The sequence below is a fragment of the Aedes aegypti genome, chromosome 2 (assembly GCF_002204515.2).
Source record: "Aedes aegypti strain LVP_AGWG chromosome 2, AaegL5.0 Primary Assembly, whole genome shotgun sequence".
In the NCBI taxonomy this organism is placed as follows: Eukaryota; Metazoa; Arthropoda; class Insecta; order Diptera; family Culicidae; genus Aedes; species Aedes aegypti.
The window spans coordinates 413,830,912-413,854,746 of record NC_035108.1 but is presented as its reverse complement, the minus strand read 5'-3'; the positions used below and the strand labels follow the sequence as shown (position 1 = coordinate 413,854,746).

The window sequence follows — 23,835 nt, the reverse complement described above, 5'->3', positions numbered from 1 at the left end:
TACTGAAATAAATGTCATGCCAATTATCTGTTCAAATATATAATTTTATGAAAATATGCATAGGCTTTCAATTGTGTTCGTCATGTTTGTTTCAGCTAAAAACACTTTTGTTGGTGATTATTTCAACCCAAAAAGCAACTGCAAAATTGTGTTCAAGTTTATATTTTTTTTGCTGATTAATGGGGCTGTGCACTGTTATGATTTTGTATAGGATTTTGACGTTTACTGGCCTTGTTGTTTACTAATTTCATGAAGAAGTGAAAGAGAGCCAATGATTTTTGTGCAGAGCCCCATAGAAGTAAAACGAGTTATCTGTGCGGTGTATGAGAAAACAAACTTCAAACTTTGAGCGCTATTTTCTCAATGTCTTCTTATTCAGTTATGCCTTTATGGGCATATATTGTTTGTTGGTGATGTTTTCTACAAATTCTCTACTGTAAAAAAGAACGTTAATATGTTTTTATGCATAACAAATCAACGTACTTGTTTTTTACTTTTTTTCTCCGATTCAGTTCCAACTGCAATTATGTTAAACTATACTTTGGTTGTGCATTTTCATGAGTTTACATACCCATCATCAAAGTTATCTGAAATCATCTTTCGATTATAAGAAAATTTGTGATTCCATCAAAAATGTTTCGTTATGTAGTCTTTGAACTGCAATTGATAACTAAGAACAGCACTTGTTTAAAAATTGAATTAAAATGTTCAAGACGGAATGCAGAAATAATCAGATTTTCTCTCAAAAACTATCAAAGCTCCTTTTTACGGTACTTATACTTTATCGGAATGATATTGCAGTGAAAAGCAAATTGTGCAAGTTTTACTAAGATTTAGACATGTTTCAATCCTCTGGAATTTTTTGAATATTCATGTGACAAACGAGTTTGGAAACTTCACAGCCCATTTTCCCAATGCTTACTTTTAACAGATGGGACTGACTTGCGATTCACGGCAGTATAGTTCATATAAGAGGTCCCGTTAAGGCGCAAGTAAAAATGACACAAAAGTCAAAACTGAAAAAGCAGTTTTCTCCTTTTAGAACAACATATCGAAGAAAATAAAAACACACAGCCTTTTTTTGGCAAATAAAAGAGCTGTGTGCTATTATTTTCTTCGATTTGTTTATGTAAAAAGAGAAAACTGCTTTTTAGTTTTGACTTCTGCTCCATTTTTACTTGGGCCTTAAAAGAAATATTTTCTCTAAGACCTGTAAGTGTAACTGTAATGTGAAAATCGAATTTCACGTACAAAGAAAAACTTACGCTCTGGAAGTATATTTCCTTGCAAAAATGGGACTGTTCGGATAGCTGCCAATAGTATTGGTCAGCGGGAACAGGTCATCCACTTCTTCCATGTGCCCATAGTGGATAATTTTGGGAGCACCATTCTGCTTGGAATCACCATCCCGGATTTGCACTTGCGTCTTCCTCTCCATGGTTGCAATATTTTTATTATAATTTTTTCTTCAAACCAATTTTTCTGACATTGTCACCGAAAAGCACTGAATTTTCACCACCGTCAAACAACACAAATTTTTCTTCGCAGTAGCGCCCTGGCAGCGCTACACGTGAGCAGCAATCGGCAGATTTCAGTTAATCTCCACGTCCACGAGACGAGCCCGGAATCCGATCTTTAGCCGGTCATGATAGGTAGCCTACTGACAGTATCAGGCCGTCGCCGAAGTTACGTTTGCAAAGATTTAGAAGCGCTAGATTAGCTGTTTCGCGGTCAAATAACAAGATACCGAATGGCTCTAAAAAGTGTAGATGTGTAACGAGAAATATAATGGGACCGCTCTGAGACGTCAGCATCCACCAGGTGATAATCCCAAAAGAAAATAAATTATTGTAAGCGCGGGTGTATGAATTTTGCTGTGAACGAGCGCTGCGATATCGCGGGATGAGCTAGATGGATGCAAATCATGTCTATACCATCCGTTTCTTATCTGTAAGTGCGCGTACTGTTCGTTGCGAAGTCGGTACCAGAGGCGGATTGCTGTTTATCACTTGAGCTGTGATCGTTCAACGCATGTGATTTGTTTTTTCCACTGGCGCCACTGTCTAGCCCTAAAAGCGTTAACTACCGGTGGAAACTGGAATTTGTGTTTAGGTTTAATGTTTGAGTGATTTTAATGCTGATGATTTGGGTTCTTCCGTAGTCAAAGTCATACTGGAGATGCTTGGGTTCGATTACTAGTAAAGTCTCGGGGCTTTCCTAACTTTAAACATACCTAATTCACTGAGGCATTAAATTTCCACCAACAAACAGACGAAACATCTTGATCAATTCCTTCAAAAATACATCGCTGTGTTAAAACTATCATCGTCATCTGATGCTTTTGTTACAGCGATAGTGTGAAACATTAAACGTCTATAAAAGGGATATATGCTCCTTTGGTTGTAATTTTTGGTACTGAAAAAAAAACTTCTCCAGGGATCTATCCAATAATTTCTTCTGGTATTCATCCTAGAGTATCTTCAAAGAATTTTCCACGAATACCCCAGTATTTTAAGCATAAGCATAAGCATAGATGACCGTAAAATTCGTAGTTGCTACTCCGTGATTGACTAGAACAATCGAAGTTGCACAGAGATTTAATGAATGGGGCTTGGGATCAGCTTACCATTCTCAATGGTCTCAATTTGAAAAAAAAAGCCGGCCCTGGATTTTAATTACACAGTTGCTTTCATAGTGCTCCGCTATAAATAGCTAATATAACGAAAATACTGACTAAACGGTCGAGGATTGCGTGGAAGTGGAAAGTTAAGACAAGGCAGCTGGGGTCTCCATCGCTTTGTAAAGCATTTCACAACTGAATTTGCTAAAATAAGGTATTTTAAGTATCGTTCGTAAGCTGATATATCATCTATTCATCCACATTGAACTCCGACGCGTGTTGTGATGTACTCGCATGCTTACTCCGACAATCACCAACACACTTGAGGCTTTGTCGTTTGGTTGATATTGTTTTTCATATCGTCATTCCACTGTTTCACAACAAAATTTCTTCCATCCATCGCGTAATATATGGTCTGAATGATGTCTGAAAGTGAAAACGACGTTTTCTGCTATGTTTGTGAAAAAGCAGAGAAGGATTCGCAGCGATTGATCGAATGTTCATACTGTGGCAAATGTGCTCATTTTCGATGCAAGAAACTTTACGGAAGTGCAGTTGCAAGCGCAAAAAGCAAACCGTTTTTCTGCTCGGTTGAGTGCTGCGAGATGTGTCTACGAGGAAGCAAACAGACGGCAACAAACGACGATATCATCCGTGAGCTGCAACTGCTTGGGAAGGCTGTGAATGAGGTGAAACAGGACTCGGATAAGTTTCGTGCTGTGCTAGAGAAATCACAGCAACAGATCTCCGAAATCGTCGCTACTAGCAAGCAAATAGAGAGGTCACAAGATTTTCTGGCTGAGCAGTTTGACCATCTACAAGCGGATTTCAAATCGTTCAAGGAAGAAGTAGGGGAGGTGAAGGCCGAAAACTCAAAAATCCGGATGGAGCTGAAGGCGTGGCAAGAGACGTGCGGCGAACTAGCTGGAACCGTGGATCGCCTAGAAGTTGATCTGGATAGAGTCAACAGAGCAGCCAAAGTTAAAAACGCTGTGCTGCTAGGCCTACCAATGATTGAAAATGAAAACACCGTTAAATTAGCATCAAAGGTGTGCGAGCTGCTGAAGTGTGGATTCAACTCTGCTACTGCGATCGTTTCTGCTAGGCGTATCATTGGTAAGCAACAAACAAACGGTGTTTCTCCAATCCTAGTTTCATTCAATTCAGAACAAGAGAAAGAAGAACTGTTCCAGCGTAAACGTGCCCATGGAACTGTGCTGACATCCAACATATGCGCGGCCTACAACGGTTCTACACGGACGGTCACTATTCGAGATGAATTGACGGTTTATGGAAGAGAGCTACTACAGGAAGCTAAAAGCTTGCAGGAAACACTGAAGATCAAGTACATCTGGCCAGGAAGAGACGGGAAGATACTATTGAAAAGGCAGGACGGATCGAAAATAGAGAAGATCACCAGCAAACTCCAACTGGCAAGTCTACAGCCCACAAACCTCAAAAGAGTGCTCAACGTGTCTGGCACATCACCACCTTTAATCCCGCAGCCAAAACGTTAACATGTCTAATTTGTAATTTTCTTATTCTTTGTATTTGTTTAAACTGATCTTAATAAATGTGATTAATTATTATTTTGATTCTATTGCTCAACTAAATAAAAACTTCGACAGTAGTCTTGTAGTTAATTTTCAACTGAAAGTATTGCAACTTAATATAAGAGGAATGAATAATATAAACAAGTTTGACTGGCTTAAAGAAACACTAGAACTGTATTCGGGAGTAATTGATGTTATAGTAATTGGCGAAACGTGGGTGAAATCGGATCGACAGCAGATGTACAACATCGACGGATACCAGAGTATTTTCTCGTGTAGGCCTGATTCCCAGGGTGGAGGTTTAGCAGTGTTTGCTCGATCTGTAATTTCATTCGATGAGATAGCTAATGAACATACCAATGGATTTCATCACGTGCACTTACGCCTTGACATCGGAGAATCACCGTTCCATATACATGCAATATACCGACCTCCATCGTTTGACTTGTCATCATTCTTTTCGAACTTGGATCAGATCTGTGCGGCAGCAGGACGTTGTGGCTCCTCCATCATCATAGGTGATATTAACATCCCAACCAATCGTGCTGGATGTCGCATTGTAAATGAATATATAAATCTCCTAGACTGCTATAATTTCTCTATTACAAACACCTACCCTACAAGACCGTCTAGTGGCAATGTACTTGATCACACAATATGTTCTGAATCGCTGCAAAACGTAGTAACTAATGAGACAATTTTCACTGATATGAGTGACCATTGCTTAGTGCTATCTACGTTCTCACTACAAAAACCCGTTAAAAAACTGCATCTAGAGAAAACCATTGTTTCCAATCACAAACTGAATATGGCATTTCAAAATGCAATGACTAATATTCCGAATGGAAGTGCTGAGGTCAGACTACAGTTCGTCCTGAACACCTACAACACGTTGAAGATACAGTTTTCAAAAACTGTTAGTGTAGAAGTCAAAATTAAGGGATTTTGTCCGTGGATGTCTTTCGATGTTTGGAAACTGATCAAAATCAAGGAAAACATTCTGAGGAATTGGAGGCGTAATCCAGCTAACGTTCGCTGCAAGGAGTTATTGGACCATGTCTCCAAGAAAGTGCAACAGGCAAAAGATCATGCTAAGAAGAGCTACTATAGAAACTTATTCACGACCGCTAATCAAAGAAACACCTGGAAGAACATCAATAAAATCCTAGGCCGAGACAGAAGGGCAACAGAGAACGTGAAGCTAACTGTCAATGGACATCAAACAACTGATAGTCCCACCGTATCGAATGCCTTCAACGACTTCTTCTGTTCGATCGGACCCCAGCTTGCCGCGACGATTCGCAGTAGCCAAGACATCAACAAGTTCAACACATTGATTCCTCAAAGACAGTCGATTTACTTGGAACCTACCACGGAGCAAGAAGTAATTCTGCTGATAAAGGAACTGAAAAACGGTAAAAGTAGCGGAGTTGATGGTATCTCAGCTGAGTTCATGAAACACCATCACAATGTATTTGCTGTACTTCTGCGTGATATCTTCAACGAATGTATCACCCTGGGAACCTTTCCCGATTGTCTAAAAATTGCACGTGTTATTCCTGTTCACAAAGGAGGTAGCAAACTGGATGTCAACAATTACCGCCCTATTTCAATCCTGTCGGTTCTAAGCAAAGTACTGGAAAAATTGCTAGTTACCAGGGTAGACAACTTTCTACGACAACATGATGTACTTTACTGCCGACAATATGGATTCAGAGAGGGATCAAGCACATGGACGGCGGCTAGCGAGTTGGTTGATGAAATCTACAATTGCCTGGACAACCGGAAAATAGAAGGAGTATTGTTTATCGACTTGAAGAAGGCTTTCGATACGATCGACCATCGCGTTCTATTACGAAAGCTGAACTACTGTGGGATAAGAGGGCTGGCAAACAAATTGTTCGAGAGCTATCTGACTGGAAGAAAGCAATTTGTGTCTGTAAACGGAGCATTCAGTAGCGAACGTGATGTGACGGTAGGAGTTCCCCAAGGCAGCAATGTAGGCCCTCTTCTGTTTCTACTGTATATTAATGACTTGGCAAAACTGAAATTACACGGGAACCCTAGAATGTTTGCCGATGACACGTCCCTATCGTATCAGAATGCAAATCCAGATTTGATCATTCAACATATGAAAGAAGATTTGACCGTTCTGCACCACTTTTTTGCTGAAAACATGTTGTCACTGAATCTCTTAAAAACGAAATTTATGCTGTTTCATTCACCTCGCCTCAAAATTCCTCGACATGCGGATCTGGTAGTAAATACGACTGTAGTTGACAAAGTCCAATCTTTCAAGTATCTCGGCCTCACCTTTGATTCGAAACTACAGTGGAACGAGCATATTTCGTCACTACAGCGAGAATTAAGTGCCACGTGTGGTGTAATGTGGAAAGTATCTAAATTTATGCCCCAGAAAGAATTGTTGGCAATGTACCATGCATTTGTTCAATCGAAACTCCAATATCTGGTATCAGTCTGGGGAGCTGCAACTAAAACTGCAATCAGAGCACTACAATCAACACAAAACCGCTGCTTGAAAATTCTTTACCAACGACCTTTGCAGTTTTCAACTCTGAGATTGTTCAAGGAAGCTGCCGACGCGATTCTACCCATTGCTGCACTTCGTGAGAAAGAAGGACTAGTTAAAATGCATAATATTTTAACCAATCCCCGCACTTTGCATAATCGACAATTGCAACACACATCTACCCGATACCCACTCAGAAGCCAGGCAGTCTTGGTGATTGGTCGTCCAAAAACGGAAGCTGGGAAAAAATCCTTCGCATACTTTGGATACAACCGTTACAATGCTCTACCTCCTCATATGAAAGCTGAAAGAAATATGGAGCGTTTCAAAAAAATGGTTCTGTGTCTGATAAGAAGCAAAATTGCAACGTACGTAGACTAAGCATCAGATTGCTAGGTCAGGGAGAATCGCCAGTGTCACGTCCAGCTCCTTCACTTTTCAACGCCAACCACACTACGCTGTTCCCTCAACGCCTGCGCCTGCTTGCTCGGTCAGGAAGAATCGCCAGTTACTTTTCCAGGTAATGAAGACTGGTATATGTCTGGCCGAAGCCAGTGGTGCTACGCTCGTTAAATTTGCTCGTAAATGGTTCCAGCTCCTCCACTTTTCAACGGCAATCACACCCCGCTGTTACGTCAACGCCTGTGCCTGGTTGCTCGGTCAGGAAGATTCGCCAGTTACTATTCCAGGTAAGGAAGGACTGGTATATGTCTGGCCGAAGCCAGTGATGCTACGCTCGTTAAATTTGCTCGTAAATGGTTCCAGCTCCTCCACTTTTCAACGGCAATCACACCCCGCTGTTACGTCAACGCCTGCGCCTGGTCGCGGTCAAGAAGAATCGCCAGCTACTTTTCCAGCTCCTCCACTGTTCAACGGCAATCACACTCTGCTACTCCGTCAACATCTGCGCCTGGTGGTTCGGTCAGGAAGAATCACCAGTTCCTTTTTCCAGCTCCTCCACTTTTCAACGGCAATCACACCTCGCTGTTACGTCAACGCCTGCGCCTGGTTTCTCGGTCAGGAAGAATCGCCAGTTACTTTTCCAGCTCCTTCACTTTTCAACGGCAATCACACCCCGCTGTTACGTCAACGCCTGCGCCTGGTCGCGGTCAATAAGAATCGCCAGCTACTTTTCCAGCTCCTCCGCTGTTCAACGGCAATCACACTCTGCTGCTCCATCAACATCTGCGCCTGGTGGTTCGGTCAGGAAGAATCACCAGTTCCTTTTTCCAGCTCCTCCACTTTTCAACGCCAACCACACTCTGCTGTTCCGTCAACGCCTGCGCCTGGTTTCTCGGTCAGGAAGAATCGCCAGCTACTTTTCCAGCTCCATCACTCTACAACGGAAATTAGTTTGTCCTGCATCTTTACGCTACCGATGACCCTGAACATGCTGTCCCCACGCTATTTCAACAGTACTCAGCTGTTTCGTCAACATCTGCTCCTGGTGGCTCGGTCAGGAAGAATCACCAGTTCCTTTTTCCAGGTAATGATGACTGGTATATGTCTGGCCGAAGCCAGTGATACTGCGCCCATTAAAATTGTCCTCAAATGGTTCCAGCTCTATCACACGTCAACGCCAATCAGTTTGCCATGCACCTTTACACAAGCGATGACCGATCCTTGAGCATGACGCCCCAAGCTGCTCCAACAGAACTCCGGTGCTCCGGCAACAACAGCGCCTGGTTGCTCGGTCAGGAAGATTCGTCACTTACTTCTCCAGCTTTTCACTGCTTAACGCCAACCACACTTCACTGGTGCGTCAGCATCGGCGCCTGGTTGCTCGGTTAGGAAGAATCGCCAGAAGACCTTTCCTGCAGATATCACCGCTGATCATCAATCCTCGCCATGTGTTTTTCTCGTTGATCGAATTGTTATTTTTTGAATTCAAATTATTTGTAGCCGTGTAAATTAGTAATTATTAAGTTAGGAAGTTAATTAATTGAATTAGATTTACCGCACTCCCTTCAAAGAGAATTATTTCTCACTGGAAGTGCATGTTTATTGTAATGTTTTGATGAAAAGAAGAGAAGGTTTTATGCCTCTAGGAGAAGTGCTTCGAAAGGAACGCCACTCCTAGGGGCTTTTCCCTACTCCAATAAATAAATAAATAAAAAAAAAAAAAAAAAAAAAATGTGCACAAATCGAGAGCTCAAATTTTATAAGTCAATAACGGCGCCTTACGGTCATCGGGGAAGGGAAGGAATGTTAGTTCGACAACCGTTGTTACTAGAGACCGAGATCACCTCTGCATCTCCACAGTTGTCATGGAAAAGATATTGGGTTAGTGGGATAAGGTAGAGATCTGGGAGTCACCAATGTTTGGTGATGCGATCCATGATATAATCACGACTAACCGGATTCGCGAAACAATTCAATAATCGCATTGTACGCCGAACAAGTGTTCGTCACTCGCTCATGCAGGAGCAAGCGACACGATCAATAGATCAAACACTACTACCAAACCAATCACTTTTTCACTACTGTACTACCGACGCGCGACATGTTTGATCCTGCCCTCATCGCCCGCCACCGCAGGAGCAAGCGTCAAGGTCGAAGGATCAAACACTACTCTTTTCCACGAATAACCCAGTATTTTGTGCAAAAATGCCTTTAGGACTTTTTAAAGGAATTTCTTCATAAGCTTGCTCCCGGGATTATCCTTGAAAGTATATCTTTGTATTACAATTGCATAAAATAATTCCGACAATCCTCCAAATAATTCTGCCACGAATATACTACCCAGACAACCAGATGTCGCATGAAAGCTCCACTTTTGTACGCCTCCACTTTTGTACGTGGAGAGTCTTTTCGCGGCATCTTTTCACATGCAATGCCTCCAGGTGATTTCGTTATACGTACATTTTGGTTGTCTGGGTAAAGATTCCAACATGACTTTTTCAAAGAAGTTTTTTTAATTCCAAGAAATTGCTCGAAACATTTTTGTAGAAATTTGTGCAGGAGTTCCACAAAGGGAAATTCCCACCAATTAGTGCCCACGATATTCTTTTCAAGAAATGCATCCAATATTTCAAAAGAATTCATCTGTTAATATTCTAAGAAATAACTATTAGAATTCTTTTAGAATTTTCCGAAATATCTAGGAATTTCTTGCAATTTTTTCAGTGATCGCTCAAAAAAATATTTATTGGTGGAATATATCCAGCGATTTATTTAAAATATCCTGCGAAGACTTTTCCTGGAACTGATATTATTATCTATTATATATTATTTTCTTTATTATTTATTTATTGTTATCATTATCACTATTTGTAGCCAGAACTATCCAGTTATTTTTTCAAGAATAGTGGTAACTATGTTCATTATTTTTGTAGCCTTATCAATTAAGTGGGGAAGAATCAACGTTTCTTGAGATGTCGACAGCCTGTTGTAGTCTATCCACGAAGCTGTGACAACGACGCGGGAATTGATTGGAACTGGTCAATGACGAAGACGAAACGACTGGTTCGATGAAATGTGTCAGAGAGTGACAGACATGAAGTATGTCGCCGGAAGCCGTATACTTGTGGCCGATGCCCGACAGAATAGAGAGCAGTACAGGGCAGCGATAACCGAAGAAAAGCGAATCCACCGCAGAAAGAAAAGGGACGATTCAAATATGACGTCCATCATTTTTCGGGATTTTCAAACGAACCCCCCCCCCCCTCCCCTCTGTGTCACGCTTTTTCCAATACCTAATACACGCACTGTCACACTTTCATAGAACCCCCCCCCCCCCTCCCCCAAATGATGGACGTCATTTTTGGATGACATCATTAGCGAAAGTCGTGCCTACTAAGGGCTCCAGAAGAAACTGCAGTCAAGAAAGATTCACCCCGCACCAAATGCACGATGTACAAAACGCTCATAAGTCCTCTATGAGCATGAGACGTGGCTTATGCTCGAAGAGGACGCGCTATCTCTTCTACGGCGTACAGGTGGCGAAGGATGAACCACGAGCTCGCTAAACTCTACGGCGACCCTAATATCGTGAAGGTAGCTAAAGCTGGAAGGATACACTGGGCAGGGCATGTTGCAAGAATGCCGGAAACAACCCTGTAAAGATGGTATTCGCTACTAATCCGGTTGGAACAAGAAGGTGTGGGGCGCAGCGAGCTAGGTGACTTAACCAGATGCACCAGGACCTGGAGAGCGTGGGTCACAGTCGAGGATGGCCGCGAACCGAGTGAATTGACGAGATATTGTTGGCGAGGCTTTATCAAGATAATTGATGTAAAGTCAAATAAGTAAGTAAGTAAGTGATCCAGGAACTTTTCCTAGAAACACCCGGATTTTTTTTGTGATTTTTTGATAATCCCATACAGATATTCCTTGGAATTCCTCCATTAAGTTAGATTCTTTAGATTTTTCCTCTACAAGTTTCTCCAAATTTTCATTCGAGGATTGCTTCAGGAGATCTCTGAAAAAAATATCTGCCTGTTTTTTTTTTTCTTTTAAAATTCCTCAGTGAATTTCTCTAGTCATTCGTCGGGATGTGCTTTGGGATTTCGGTTTCCAGTAATCCATTTGGCCTGAAATTTTCACTGCAGCTCAGAATAAACTTTTACTTAGCAAAACACTCACAATATTTCAAGCACAAACTTTTCAGCTATCGCAAATCTTCCATTTCGTTTTAAACGACATAACCTTAATTTTCAAATATTATACAAAAAATGAATTATCATTCAAAATAAGGTCGTTTAGACTTGATTGTCTTACCAAATTGGACAATTTAGAGGAAGATTATATTACTCTAAATAGGATGACTTGTTGTATATTCAGCAGCTTCGTTCTCTTTGTCATGGGTGGTTTTCTAAAAACATTTGGGTTCAACATTTCGATCAATACTTCTAACAGATTAAGCTGACAAAAAATTCCATGAAGTAGATATCAAGACTGCCAAAATACCTAAATGTACATTTAGAAATCATGTCTAATTCAAAATGTCGCTGTTTTAGAAAAAAACATAGAGAATTATGATAACTCTAAAGTTTGTTTATGAAAAACTGTGAAACTCCAACTAAGTTGATATCAAGTTTTTTTTCGACCCGAGATGAAAATTTCAGGTATACTGTGTGGGGGGCCTCCCTTAGCCGAGTGGTTAGAGTCCGCGGCTACAAAGCAAAGCCAAGCTGAAGGTGTCTGGGTTCGAATCCCGGTCGGTCTAGGATCTTTTCGTAATGGAAATTTCCTTAACTTTCCTGGGCATAGAGTATCATCGTACCTGCCACACGATATACGAATGCGAAAATGGCAACTTTAGCAAAGACAGCTCTCAGTTAATAACTGTGGAAGTGCTCATAAGAACACTAGCTGAGAAGGCTGAGATGGCTCTTTCCCAGTGAGGACGTAACGCCAAGTAGAAGAAGAAGAAGAAAAAGTGTGGACCAAATTCTGTACATAGTAGTAGGTAGTAGTAGGTGTTTTGTATGAAGGATTTAGATTCATTTCTTAGGTGTAAAGCACACGGCATTGCAGTACTAGAAGCCATGATCCAAACTTAACCCTTTTTGTGAGGCACGCTTCTCCTAGAGTTTTGGCACGAATTTCTTCAGAGTATGCTACTAAAATTCATTACAGAGTGCTTCAGTAATAAATATTTATAGTGATGCTGAAAAGCTTCCCTAGGAATTCTGTTAGTACATGGTGAAAGAGAATGGTTCAACAAATCATTTTGCTGTTCGATCAAATATATTATAGTACCGTAATGCGAGGTAACATTGATCATATTTTGGGATTTTTTTTTTTAAATCATTTGAAATGCATATTTTGCAAATTAATATTTTTAAAACAAGTACTGTCACTCATTGCTCGTGTCTATATACCGTGTTTTGTTTTCTAAAAGTTTAAAGTATGTTTAAAAAAATGTTTAAAGTGATTTTTTTATTTAGCTGATATGGGGTAACATTGATCACCCATGATCATGAAAATCAATGTTTCCAAAAGTTGAAAAATTTACTCATTTGGGGTCATGTACAAATTACGTCACGCTCCGAGGGGGGGTCAAGCCAAGCGTGACAAGCCTCACAAAAACATTCGGAGGACTCATATAAAAAACGTGACAAAGGGGAGGGGAGGGGCTTCAAAAAAGTTGAAATTTAGCGTGACATAATTTTTGTACCATCCCTTAGCACAACTTAATTTTCGCAAAACCTCAACGTTTATTAGCTCATGAATAGAGGGAAGAATCACCATTCATGCATTGGAAATATTTCGTTGATAAATGTTGATTCGAACTTTTTACGAGGAGGATTATGGTGATCAATGAACACCGCTGATCAATATTACTCCGTTGATCAATGTTACCCCGGATTATGGCATTGAAAATTTCTCAACTTTTACAGCACTCGTCGTTATTATCCAGTTCCGTGTGCTGTAAAATCATCATTCTACTTGTTGAGTAAACTACTATTAAATGAATATTTACGTAGTATTATTGTCAAAATATATGTAAAATATTGAATTATTCAGTTTTAACATGAAAACCAGCAAATCTCTGTTACAAATTTGAACGTTTTTTATAAGATCTAAGGCTGCTTTTTGAGCAATTTTTGCTGAAACCAGACCGCCATCGGCACACATCGTTAAACTTCCAATTTTATGTCACTGATCGCTAGTATATGCTAAAACTAAAGGGTGGCCCTTCCTGTTTTCTAAAATTTGTGGACCCCACGTACACCAGCTAGCTAAACAGTTTGCGATAAAGTCCATTTAAAAAAAAAAAAACCATAGGTATTTCTTCGTGTGATATGTCTCATATTTGCCATAGCAAATTTATTGGCATCGTACAGAGGAAGGATATAGCTTTCATTTGAAACTAAAAAAAATGGACGGAAACGCCAACGATTGAAAACTTGTATCTTTGTTGTACAAAAAAATATATTTCCATTGATTGCACTCGCCATATAGGTCAAAACGTTAAACATGATTTGGAAAACGGGTAATTTCATAGGGTAAATACCATTGCTCCTCTAGTTTTTGTACCCTTACTCAGTTTTTCCTCAGCATTCTGATGGTGATCTCTGAATTTAAAACGAGCGGTGCGCTAATGGTGTTAAGAAATCTTCTATATAAATAAAAATGGAATGGTGTTTGTATGTCACGAAATGGCTTCCGAACGGGTTAGCGGATTTGGATGATTCTTTCTCCATTTTGTACGTCAAGGGTTCCGACGTGTTTGTGTGTATAAAAGTTCCAGGATATTCACCGGAAAAGCCGGAAAAACGACAGTGAACGGAACTGTCATTTTGTATGGAACTATTCCAAGCGATTTTCATCAGCCTACTTGATGGCAAGACGAAGTTTGCCGGGACCACTAGTCTATATAAATAAAAATGGAACAATGTTTGTATGTCACGAAATGGCTCACGAACGGGGCAACGGATTTGGATAATTCTTTCCCCATTTTGTTCGTCAAGGGTTCTGACGTGTTTGTGTGTATAAAAATTTCAGGATGTTCACCGGGAAAGTAGGAGAAACGGGACTGAAGGGAACTGTCATTTTGTATGGGACGATTCATAGCGGTTTTCAACAGCCTACTTGATGGCAAGACGAAGTTTGCCGGGACCACTAGTTCCCAATATTTTTCAAAATAATGGGCTTTTTCGCGAACTGTTTAGGTAACTGGCGTAGGAGGGGTCCACTCATTTGAACCGAAAAGACCACCCTTTAGTTTTAGCATATACTAGCAATCAGTTACATAAAATTGGAATTCTAACGACGTGTGCCGATGGTGGCCTGGTTTCAGCGAGAATTACTCACCGTGGAGAGTCATTAAATGATAAACACTCTCGATCAACTTACTGAAATGTTCTAGAAAATTAAAAAAATAATACCTAGTTGTTTTGTCACATTGGCAATTGTAATCGCATAACATTCACACTGAGATTATACATGAGCCTCGTAATGTTGTAGCAATGAAATTTCTATTGAATTAAATTCTACTGAATTATTTTACCCAATATGCGATATGAGGTATAAAATTCTAGCCTCAAAAAAGCACTTTTGAGTTACAGGTAATTTTTAGAAATTTTAATTTCTTCTCATACTGCCATGAACATTTGGTATGCCACTACTCAACGCCTACTTTTGTCGAATGTTACAAATAGTCAGTTATGGGCAACACAGTACAATCTAAGCAATGGACGATCATGTTTATGCGACGATAAATTGATCGCAAATTATTATAATTGTTATGTCTGTTTGACGGTATAGATTGCTAGTACTAAAGCTAAACTATGTATGAATATAACTTACCGCATTTGTTCAAGTAAAGCACATTATCTCTGCTAGGTGCCCAGATCTGTCTGTATCATTCACCTTGACTATTGTGGATATGCAAAGTGAACGAGTCAATAGGCTTTAAAATATTGGGATCACTTTTAAAGGCTATAAACGAGCAAATATTTTTTATATCATGAATCGAGAAAACAAAACAAACATTTGCATGCTAAAAGGGTCTTCAAATGTATGTTTGCTGGAAATTTGTCGCGTCGAATACTCGTATGGTTTGAATGAAATGTTGCCAAGTGGGGAATGGGTACTATATATAAAAGAAACTGTTTGCTGAATTCGTATCATACGATATTATTGGATCGCAAACGTACCCAAAATGGGTTCAATAGGAGAATGGTTCTTTGTGTAGCTTTTCAAATTTTGTCATCTTACCAATCATCTGCTTTTTTCCGCTTCTCACATATGTGAGCATCCAAAATTTGACAAACTAGTTATTAAACATTGTCTTCAAACCTACCCATAATCGCATAACTAACGTAATGCTCACCGTTTAGTTACATTACTTATGTAAATGATTGATAAACGGTTAAGAATATTATATTTCCGAATCATTTCGATGCGCTTTACAATTTGAAGACGTGTGCTTGTGTTGGATATTTTCATTGTACTTGTTGTATTGTTGTATTGTATTTGTTGAGTAATTCAAATCCTGGTTTAGTACAAGAAATTCTACTCAAATCCATCAATCTCTCAGAGTAATCACAGCCTCATTCTAACACTTGAAGTAGCCATTGACACTAATGTTTCCTCATTGCCCCTATCTGCCAAGGTAATAAGATTTTACGATTCGTTGTTCTCTGACAAGAGACGTAAAACTTGATTTTGTCTCTTATCAGATGACATGTAGTTTAGCTCTCATAAAACTCCAGATTACAGACATAAAGAGAAAGAATATTGTTTCATTGCCCCCATAATTGAGTGAGTGGCACTTTAGCGGGGTGACTGACGGGCAGCGATAATTTGTGGATCAGTTTTATAAAAATATAAATAAGATAAATATATTCTAGCTAATTGCAATAATTGAATGACGCAATATGAAATGTTGAAATTCGACGAGCAATCCGGTTATAGTGTGGAATAGTTATGTCAACTGGTAACGTCACTGATTTTATTCAATTATCAATTCTGTTGGAAGAACAATTTCAATTGTTTAGTAATTAATTAGCAAATTTAAGGTGACAAAAAATCGGTTCCAGTTTGAGAGAAAGATGTCAATTGATTTATTCATTCAGGATTTAAATCTGGTTTCCTTTCATTTCTTTACATGGAATATTTTGATTAACTTTACGGTTAGTTAGTTGTATTACACAACTTTTGTATATTCCCAAGCAGGATTTTAAATATTCCTGGAAAGGTTCTTAGTAACATGCTTGATAGATTTCTAATATGTTCATGGCAAAGTCTTGATGAGGTCTTTGCATGAATCCTAACGGGAGTCGAGGTTTTAATTGACTAGTTATTTAAAAAAACTCTAAAAAAAATCACTGCAGAAGCAATTAGTGGATTGTTAATAAAATAAATGATTGTTCTGGTTGATTTTTCTTGCATTTTTTGACAAATTTCTAGGTCTGACCTAAAAAAATGGAAAAAATTATTGGATTCCTAATTTGCGGATTCCTGGAGATAGTGGTACTGATTTCTGAAGAAGCTTTGGATTACTAACTTGACTAGTCCGTGAAGCAAGACAAAGCTGAATATTGGCAATACTGGTTCCGTTGGCGTACATTGACCAACGAGAGCTTTCATTTGGCATATTTACAGTACATACATGAGCTTTCCATATACATTTTTTTTTAATATTTTCTTCTAGTCTGGCCAAATCCGGTGCTTCTATTCTACTGTTTATTTGTTTTTGATAGTCTCACAGTACGAGTAGTCGAGAACATTTCCAATTCACAAAGATACTCGACCGGTGAGATTTGAACTCGCCATTCTCAGCTTGACCTTAGGATGAGGCTACGGCTTTTTGGGCTTTTTTGCGATAATTCAACAACCTGTACTTTTATGAAACTAAAGAGAAACAATTTTTCCATTAGGTTTCGTGCCCATTTTTTAGCTACTCAATGTTTTATTTTGAACTATATATCCCCGAGCTGGGCGGTAGTTCGGTGAAGCCAATCAACGCAAAGAAAACAATGGCTGACAGGCGGCTGCCATCAGTTTGAAATATTGCTGTCTAATTCAATTTGCAATCCATGATCGCGGCTCGCCACATAGGTTAAAACTGTTTTGAACCATATTTTATCGCTCTTGGTCTGGCAATAGGTATACCATCTATTTTACATACATGGCTAACGGTTATGTGATGAGATGTCAATTTTAATTAAGCTCGGTGTGGTGGGCTTCGGAAGTACCTGTGGATACACCCCCACTCTCCCGGAACTGGAAGTTGCGCATAGCAACTATGATTAATCATGTTTATTCGAATGATCTCTTTTTCTAAGCTGTGTAATTCAAATCTCCTCTTCCCTTATGTAACAATGACAATTTGCATGCGAAGTCAAAATTGAACATTTGCATGCATCGCGAATGCAATTGTGTTCGGTTTATAGCGAAAAAAAAATGCACAATTTGATAGTGAGCACTGTGCCATTGTAAGCCCGGTTTCGGATGATGGTGATGATGATGATAATTCCATAATCATAAAGTACACCTTATACCACTTTGCGGGGACGGTCGTCACTTGACCAGCCAGTCAGCCAGTCACAGTCCCGCCTGATGACAATTTCCTCAATTGAGAGCACAGAGCCATACACCACACACGGGCATCACATTTGAATGTTAAGTACACAAAATCCGCAACGCACTAGCTGGGCCGGGTATTTCACGGTGATCCAAACCTACACGGTGGACTATCCATTCGGGGGGAACGTGGTGTAAAATAGGTACTTCATGATTGCAGGGTGTCTACTGGATTACATAAATGAATTTTCCAGATATTCCAAGCTTGTGCAGGTTTTGCAAAATTATTCTACACTGTCTAAAATAATAAATACTACACTGCCGTTTTACGCATATTTTGTCCCGCTACCCGAGAAAAGTCGAATAACAACCGCATAACATAGTGATAACAAGATGTACATCATGATTTCATTTTGTTATTTTTTGTTATCAATACGAAGCCTCTTGTTATCAACGAATTTTGAGCTGTCAGATCGAGGATGCCACCGACGGGTGAATGACGCCAAATATTTGTTATCATAGTTCGATCTTCATAACTAATTGATAACATAATGAGTTATCAATGAGGGAAATTGGCTGGATAACAAAACTTGTTATCAATGTGTTTCCAATGATAACACAATGAGATATTTATATGATATCTTTAGTATAAACTGTTGTTATCACGTTTGTTATGTTGCCTGCTTATTCAACCAAAATGAAAACAAACTATGTTATCAAATGCTTGTTATCGGATAACACAACTTGTTATCTTTTTGTTACCCAACTTTGCTCGGGTAGGTGGTGATTTAAAAGTGGCCCAAAAACGATATAGGTTTGGAAATTACTATGGAGAAATTTGTAAAAATGTTCTTAACATGTTACTACTGGAATGTAAGTACAAACTTAACATCCCAAAGTGAAAACTCATTCTTCAAATCGTAATAAAGAAATTTTCTGAAGAGAGCAATTCAATCCTACGAATAGGAGAAAATATATTCATGAGTTTGTTTGTTATTCGTTAGCTTCATAAGGGATTATGCAAATAGCTTCTAAAATCCCAAACAAAATAAGCTTAAAAGTTATTGGTTTCTTCAGCAACATCCTTTATTAAGGTTCAAAGAATGAGTTTTCACCATGAGATGAATTTTGTATGTACTTGCATTCCAGTACTAATGTGTTTGAAAAATTTCCTAATATTTTTTTACAGTAATTTCCATACAAACCTACATTGTCTTTGGACCACCTTTAAAGCACCACCGGAAAGGCTGGAAACTTTTCAGAATACTCTTGTTAAGGTAAGGATGGTAGGGAAGATATGGGAGGATGGATTTTCGAACTTTTACAAATTTTGAATCACCCTAATATGGCATGCAGAAATATATTAGGAAATTAAAACATTTGTATGAGAATACGAGTGCTATTTTTTCCATTTCTTCTAATTCCTTTATGGACATTGTAGGTTTAAGAAATATTTAAAATACATAAATGATTAATAATGGGGGCCTTCCTTAGCCGAGTGGTTAGCGTCCGCGGCTACAAAGCAAAGCCATGCTGAAGGTGTCTGGGTTCGATTCCCGGTCGGTCCAGGATCTTTTCGTAATGGAAATTTCCTTGACTTCCCTGGGCATAGAGTATCATCGTACCTGCCACACGATATACGAATGCAAAAATGGCAATTTAGGCAAAGAATGCTCTCAGTTAATAACTGTGGAAGTGATCTTAGAACACTACACTGAGTAGCCGGCTCTGTCCCAGTGAGGACGTCAATGCCAAGAAGAAGAAGAAATGATTAATAATAGGTTTTGTAAGATTACTTAAAATTCATTTTCAAGGATAGTTCTTAATGAAGCGAATCACCAAGATAGGAAAAAAGTGGAAGCTAAATGTAGTAGCAGCTGGTTCTCAGAGACCTGTGATCTGAGTTTTGGTTTTATTTGAGCCATCATGTTTAGAGTAAGGTGGGGAAAAAATTCGATTGTACAAAAGATTATTTTTAGAGATTTCTAACTCAATACAAAACAAATGTTATAAATATCGGCTCAAACGGTGTTCAAGCAAGTAACTTCCACTCCAAATATTATAAAAATCAACTAGGTTTTGGGAATAATAGCTATTTGTTGTTTTTTGACGAGAAAATTGTAATTTTCGGTCGAACTTTCATTGCATGAAGAGAAATAAAAAATCAATATTATCACGGCGACACGATTCAACTCAATTTTGAGTTGTTTCAATGCGATTCCTTAGTTGAGCCCAATAACTCAATTTTGGGTAAATTTCCAAGATCCCCATTAGGTAGTTTGCCTTTAATTCCATTGGAAAAATATACTCAATTTTGGGTTGATTTAACGTAAAATTTAGTTTTTTCAACCCAAGCATAAGAAAAGTTGCATTTACCTAAAATTGACTTATTGGGCTAAAGGATCCCCGTTGGGTTGATGCAGCTCTATCTATTTTATAACTTGTGAGGAAGAAAGAGAATACCGAGAGATTTTGGGTTCAAAGTATAATCGATATACTTAATTTTGGGCAAAGTAAACTCAAAATTTGTTTCTCTGTGTATGATTTTTTTATGTTAGGTAACTAGATCTATCGTAAGGATGCTTCGAGATGTATTAGTTTTTGCATAAATATTTAGAAACCATTTTTGGCCCATGGGGAGACAAAATTTCAAGCTTTATAAAGGAAAATTTGCAAATTGACTGAAATCTACGTATTAATCTAATGCCCGATCGGGCTAAAACATCATCAAAATTTTACATTTTACCTAAGTTTTCCAAAACAGAAATGTTATTTTTAGGTATATTGCAGTTAAGGTGAAGATGCATCGAAGCAGTGTCGTGAAAATTCAGCCAAATGATTCCCGATCAGTGCGAAAACGAACAAAAATAAACTCCGCTTGCACGAAGCCAATCTGACTATAAGAGCGAATGCGACGAGAAAGAGAGTAGGTGCACACACACGCATTCAGTTTCATCTAGAAGCACTGAAATTAAAAATTGAGTATATAAATTACAAATGAATTTTATGTTACTGGTGTAAGAATAGGACAATTTAATGCCTCCAGTTGATGAATCATGATTGTCTTTCAAGAAAAAAAAATACAACTTTTGCATTTTGCGGATGTTGTTGTGGAGACACTGCATCGAAGCTAAACCTCGAAATTTCAAGAGCATAAATCTAGAGAACCAGACAACCGTTTGCGCTGAAAATTTTATCGATTGGTCATATAGTGTCCCTCCTGGGACATCCCCGGACAAAATATCCAGAGATTTGAGATGTTTCGGGATTTTACATTTCCCGGGGATTAAATAATGTCGTCCCGGGAATCTCGGGATTTCCGAGATGTATGTAAAATTTGATGAAAACCAGTAAATTTTGATGCAAAATATGACATTTTTCTCGGACTCAAACTTTATTCGATACAGTAGAAAAGCATCATAAAGGAAAGGGCATAAATGGGTTATTTTTTTTATGAAAAGGCTAAATTACCAAATGAGTAAGAAACATTTTACTTAGTATACTTGCAAAGGTCTTTTATTGCGTTTCTTGACAACATTAGCTGTTTCCATAACCCTAGGCTTAAAAGGCCAATCTAAAATTTGAAGATGACGAGGATGATTTTAAAATGTTCTGGAACTTTTTGTCTTATTATTATGACCAAAATTTTAATCATACTTTCATATGAAATTTAATGTTGTTAATTTTGTCTAGTTTCAACATACAAGTTTGTTGGTATATTAAACAAAAACTACTATTTCTTTAAATGTATATTGTGAATAATTTTGTGTTATAATATGTTCCCTAACATATGAATTATAAATATATAAATATCAGCGTTATTAGCTGAAATATTTCATAAATCATTTTTTTCCGTTTTGACCCAATCTCACCCCCTAGACCCATTGTCACCCCCATCGACGGTATTTCAAATTTGTTATTCTAGAATATATCTAGGGACAATGAACTATTTTTTCGCACTTGGTTTAATGTTTGCCCTTTTCTACAAATTTTATTATTTCTGTGAAAAAACATTGTTATCAATCATGTTTCTATGTACTCATGAATAACACTGAACATAAACTGAGAACTGAGCTTGCTTGTCAATCTAATGCCCTGCTTTCTGTAGAGAGTGACGCAGCCACAAATTGTCACAAAAAGAACTTATTCTACCAAGTACCTATTGCCGATTCAATTTTGAACTATAGATCCTCAAAGTTGTATAAAATACTAGTTTCACTGGTTTTGAGTCAATTTTAAACGACGGTTCACCAATTATTAAAGTTATAATATAGACCGAGCATGCAAAAAAGGACATAAACCTTCATATGAGACATGATTTTATCAGAATCGCACGATAATCGATCAATGTAATCGATTATTTCAACATGCTTGCACTCTTCATAAACATTCTCCGATTCTCTTATACGGCTGAAACAATATTTTTAAGAAATATTATGTGTCTATCCGTTGAATTGTATTTTTCAACATTTAAAAAGTTATTTCTGTGGTAAATTAAGTACATAAATCAACATACAAGCTGGAAAACCTGCATGACTGAATCCAATATATAAGGCCTGTACCCCAAAACAATGCACCAGACAAAAGTGTCCGCCAAAAATTTATGTTAAGTCACATTTTCTTGAAAACTTCAGGGAATGAACAAAGACATATGGACTATGTTTTGGCATAATTACTTTATTCAATGTCCTTTCCTTTGCTGAAAGTCCGCACCTTTCCCTTAAGACCCCTCATTACATTTTATGCATGGTGGAGCCAACTCTTTTGGTCACTTTCATCCATGCTTTCTTCAATTCCAGCTACCGACAAAACTATCAAGTGATCAATTTGCATCCGGATTACGGTAAAGACATTTTCAACATTACCGAAGATTGTTTACATCAGTGAATTAAACAATAGCCCAACATTTTTTATAAACGTTATAAACTTTCAGAAAATCATATCCAGTATATAATCATGAGCGTTGGGTGGCAGTGTCTACGTTTAAAAAATATGAAACATTTGCATTTCCAAATAAAAAAATAAAGAAAGATCCAAATAGCCCCCGGATTACGGTAATGCATTTTCAACAATCAATACCGTAATCCAGGGTTGATTTGATCGGAATGCCCCATCTGGTAAAAATTAACATTCATCGAGAGAGCATTTTCAATAGCAAGCAATGATCAGTGCTATGCGGTTGCAATTACCAATTTGAGAAAACAATTGCAATTTTTTTCCGAATTTTCTAAAACAATTTGATTTCAGCAAGTTGATCGAAAGTATTTGTCAGTAGATGACTCTTCACGGTTCTTCTTCTTCTTGGCATTACCTCTTCACCGGGACAGAGCCTGCTTCTCAGTTTAGTGTTCTTTTGAGCACTTCCACAGTTATTAACTGAGAGCTTTCTTAGCTCAAGGTTGCCATTTTCGCATTCGTATATCGTGTGGCAGGTACGATGATACTCTATGCTCAGGGAAGTGAAGGAAATTTCCATTACGAAAAGATCCTGGATCGACCGGGAATCGAACCCAAACACCTTCAGCATGACTTTGCTTTATAGCCGCGGACTCCAACCGTTCGGCTAAGGCTAAGTTTCAAATTTATAGTTTCAAATATTTTTTTAGAAACATCCTAAAAAAACTGATCAATGTTACCCCGAACTACGGTTATCCAAAATCCTGATGGGTTTAGCAACTCTATATTAAATAATAAGCGCTATTTTAGCGATTGGGACAAAAAAGTAGAATTATATACATACTTAAAAAATATGAAATTTTTTATTTTTGAACTAGAAATATTGGAAAGACATCTCGATAGATTCTTCAATCCCAAGTTACTAGCAGAAACATAAGCTTTTTTCAATGAAAATGTATTATTTTTTAAATAAGTCATGTCTCATCGACTCCGTATTCCCCCATCGAAGCCGTGACTAGCATACGTGATTATCTCTCTGGAAGCAAGTGGCTACAATTGTGAGCAGGAGTTTCTTTCGAAAAGAGCAATTTGTGGTCCATGGTCAGGATGATTTGATAGAATAACTGATGGACGACTGGCTCGCAAATGTAGGTCGTAGACAATTTGCTTACTTGTTTCGACAAAGCGTTGCTCATTTGTTGTCTCAGGTTAAGGCTGAAATGTTGGTATTTCAACTAGAAAGCATTCTCTGTTGGATT

At 38.4% G+C, this 23,835-nt stretch overlaps 1 protein-coding gene across 9 annotated transcripts in view; it reads right to left on the bottom strand.

Annotated features, from left to right (window-relative positions):
- LOC5567979 (sodium- and chloride-dependent GABA transporter ine) overlaps positions 1–23,835 on the bottom strand; it is an 82,964-nt gene that overhangs the window by 26,755 nt on the left and 32,374 nt on the right. The window contains exon 1 of one of the 9 annotated variants that reach the window (XM_001657750.2): positions 1,266–1,755. The exons of the other annotated variants lie outside the window; for them this stretch is intronic. Within the exon in view, the coding sequence (XP_001657800.1) occupies positions 1,266–1,438 (173 nt within the window). The 5' untranslated portion in view covers positions 1,439–1,755. Of the gene's footprint in view, positions 1–1,265; positions 1,756–23,835 lie in introns of those variants that run through there. 9 annotated transcript variants of the gene reach the window in all.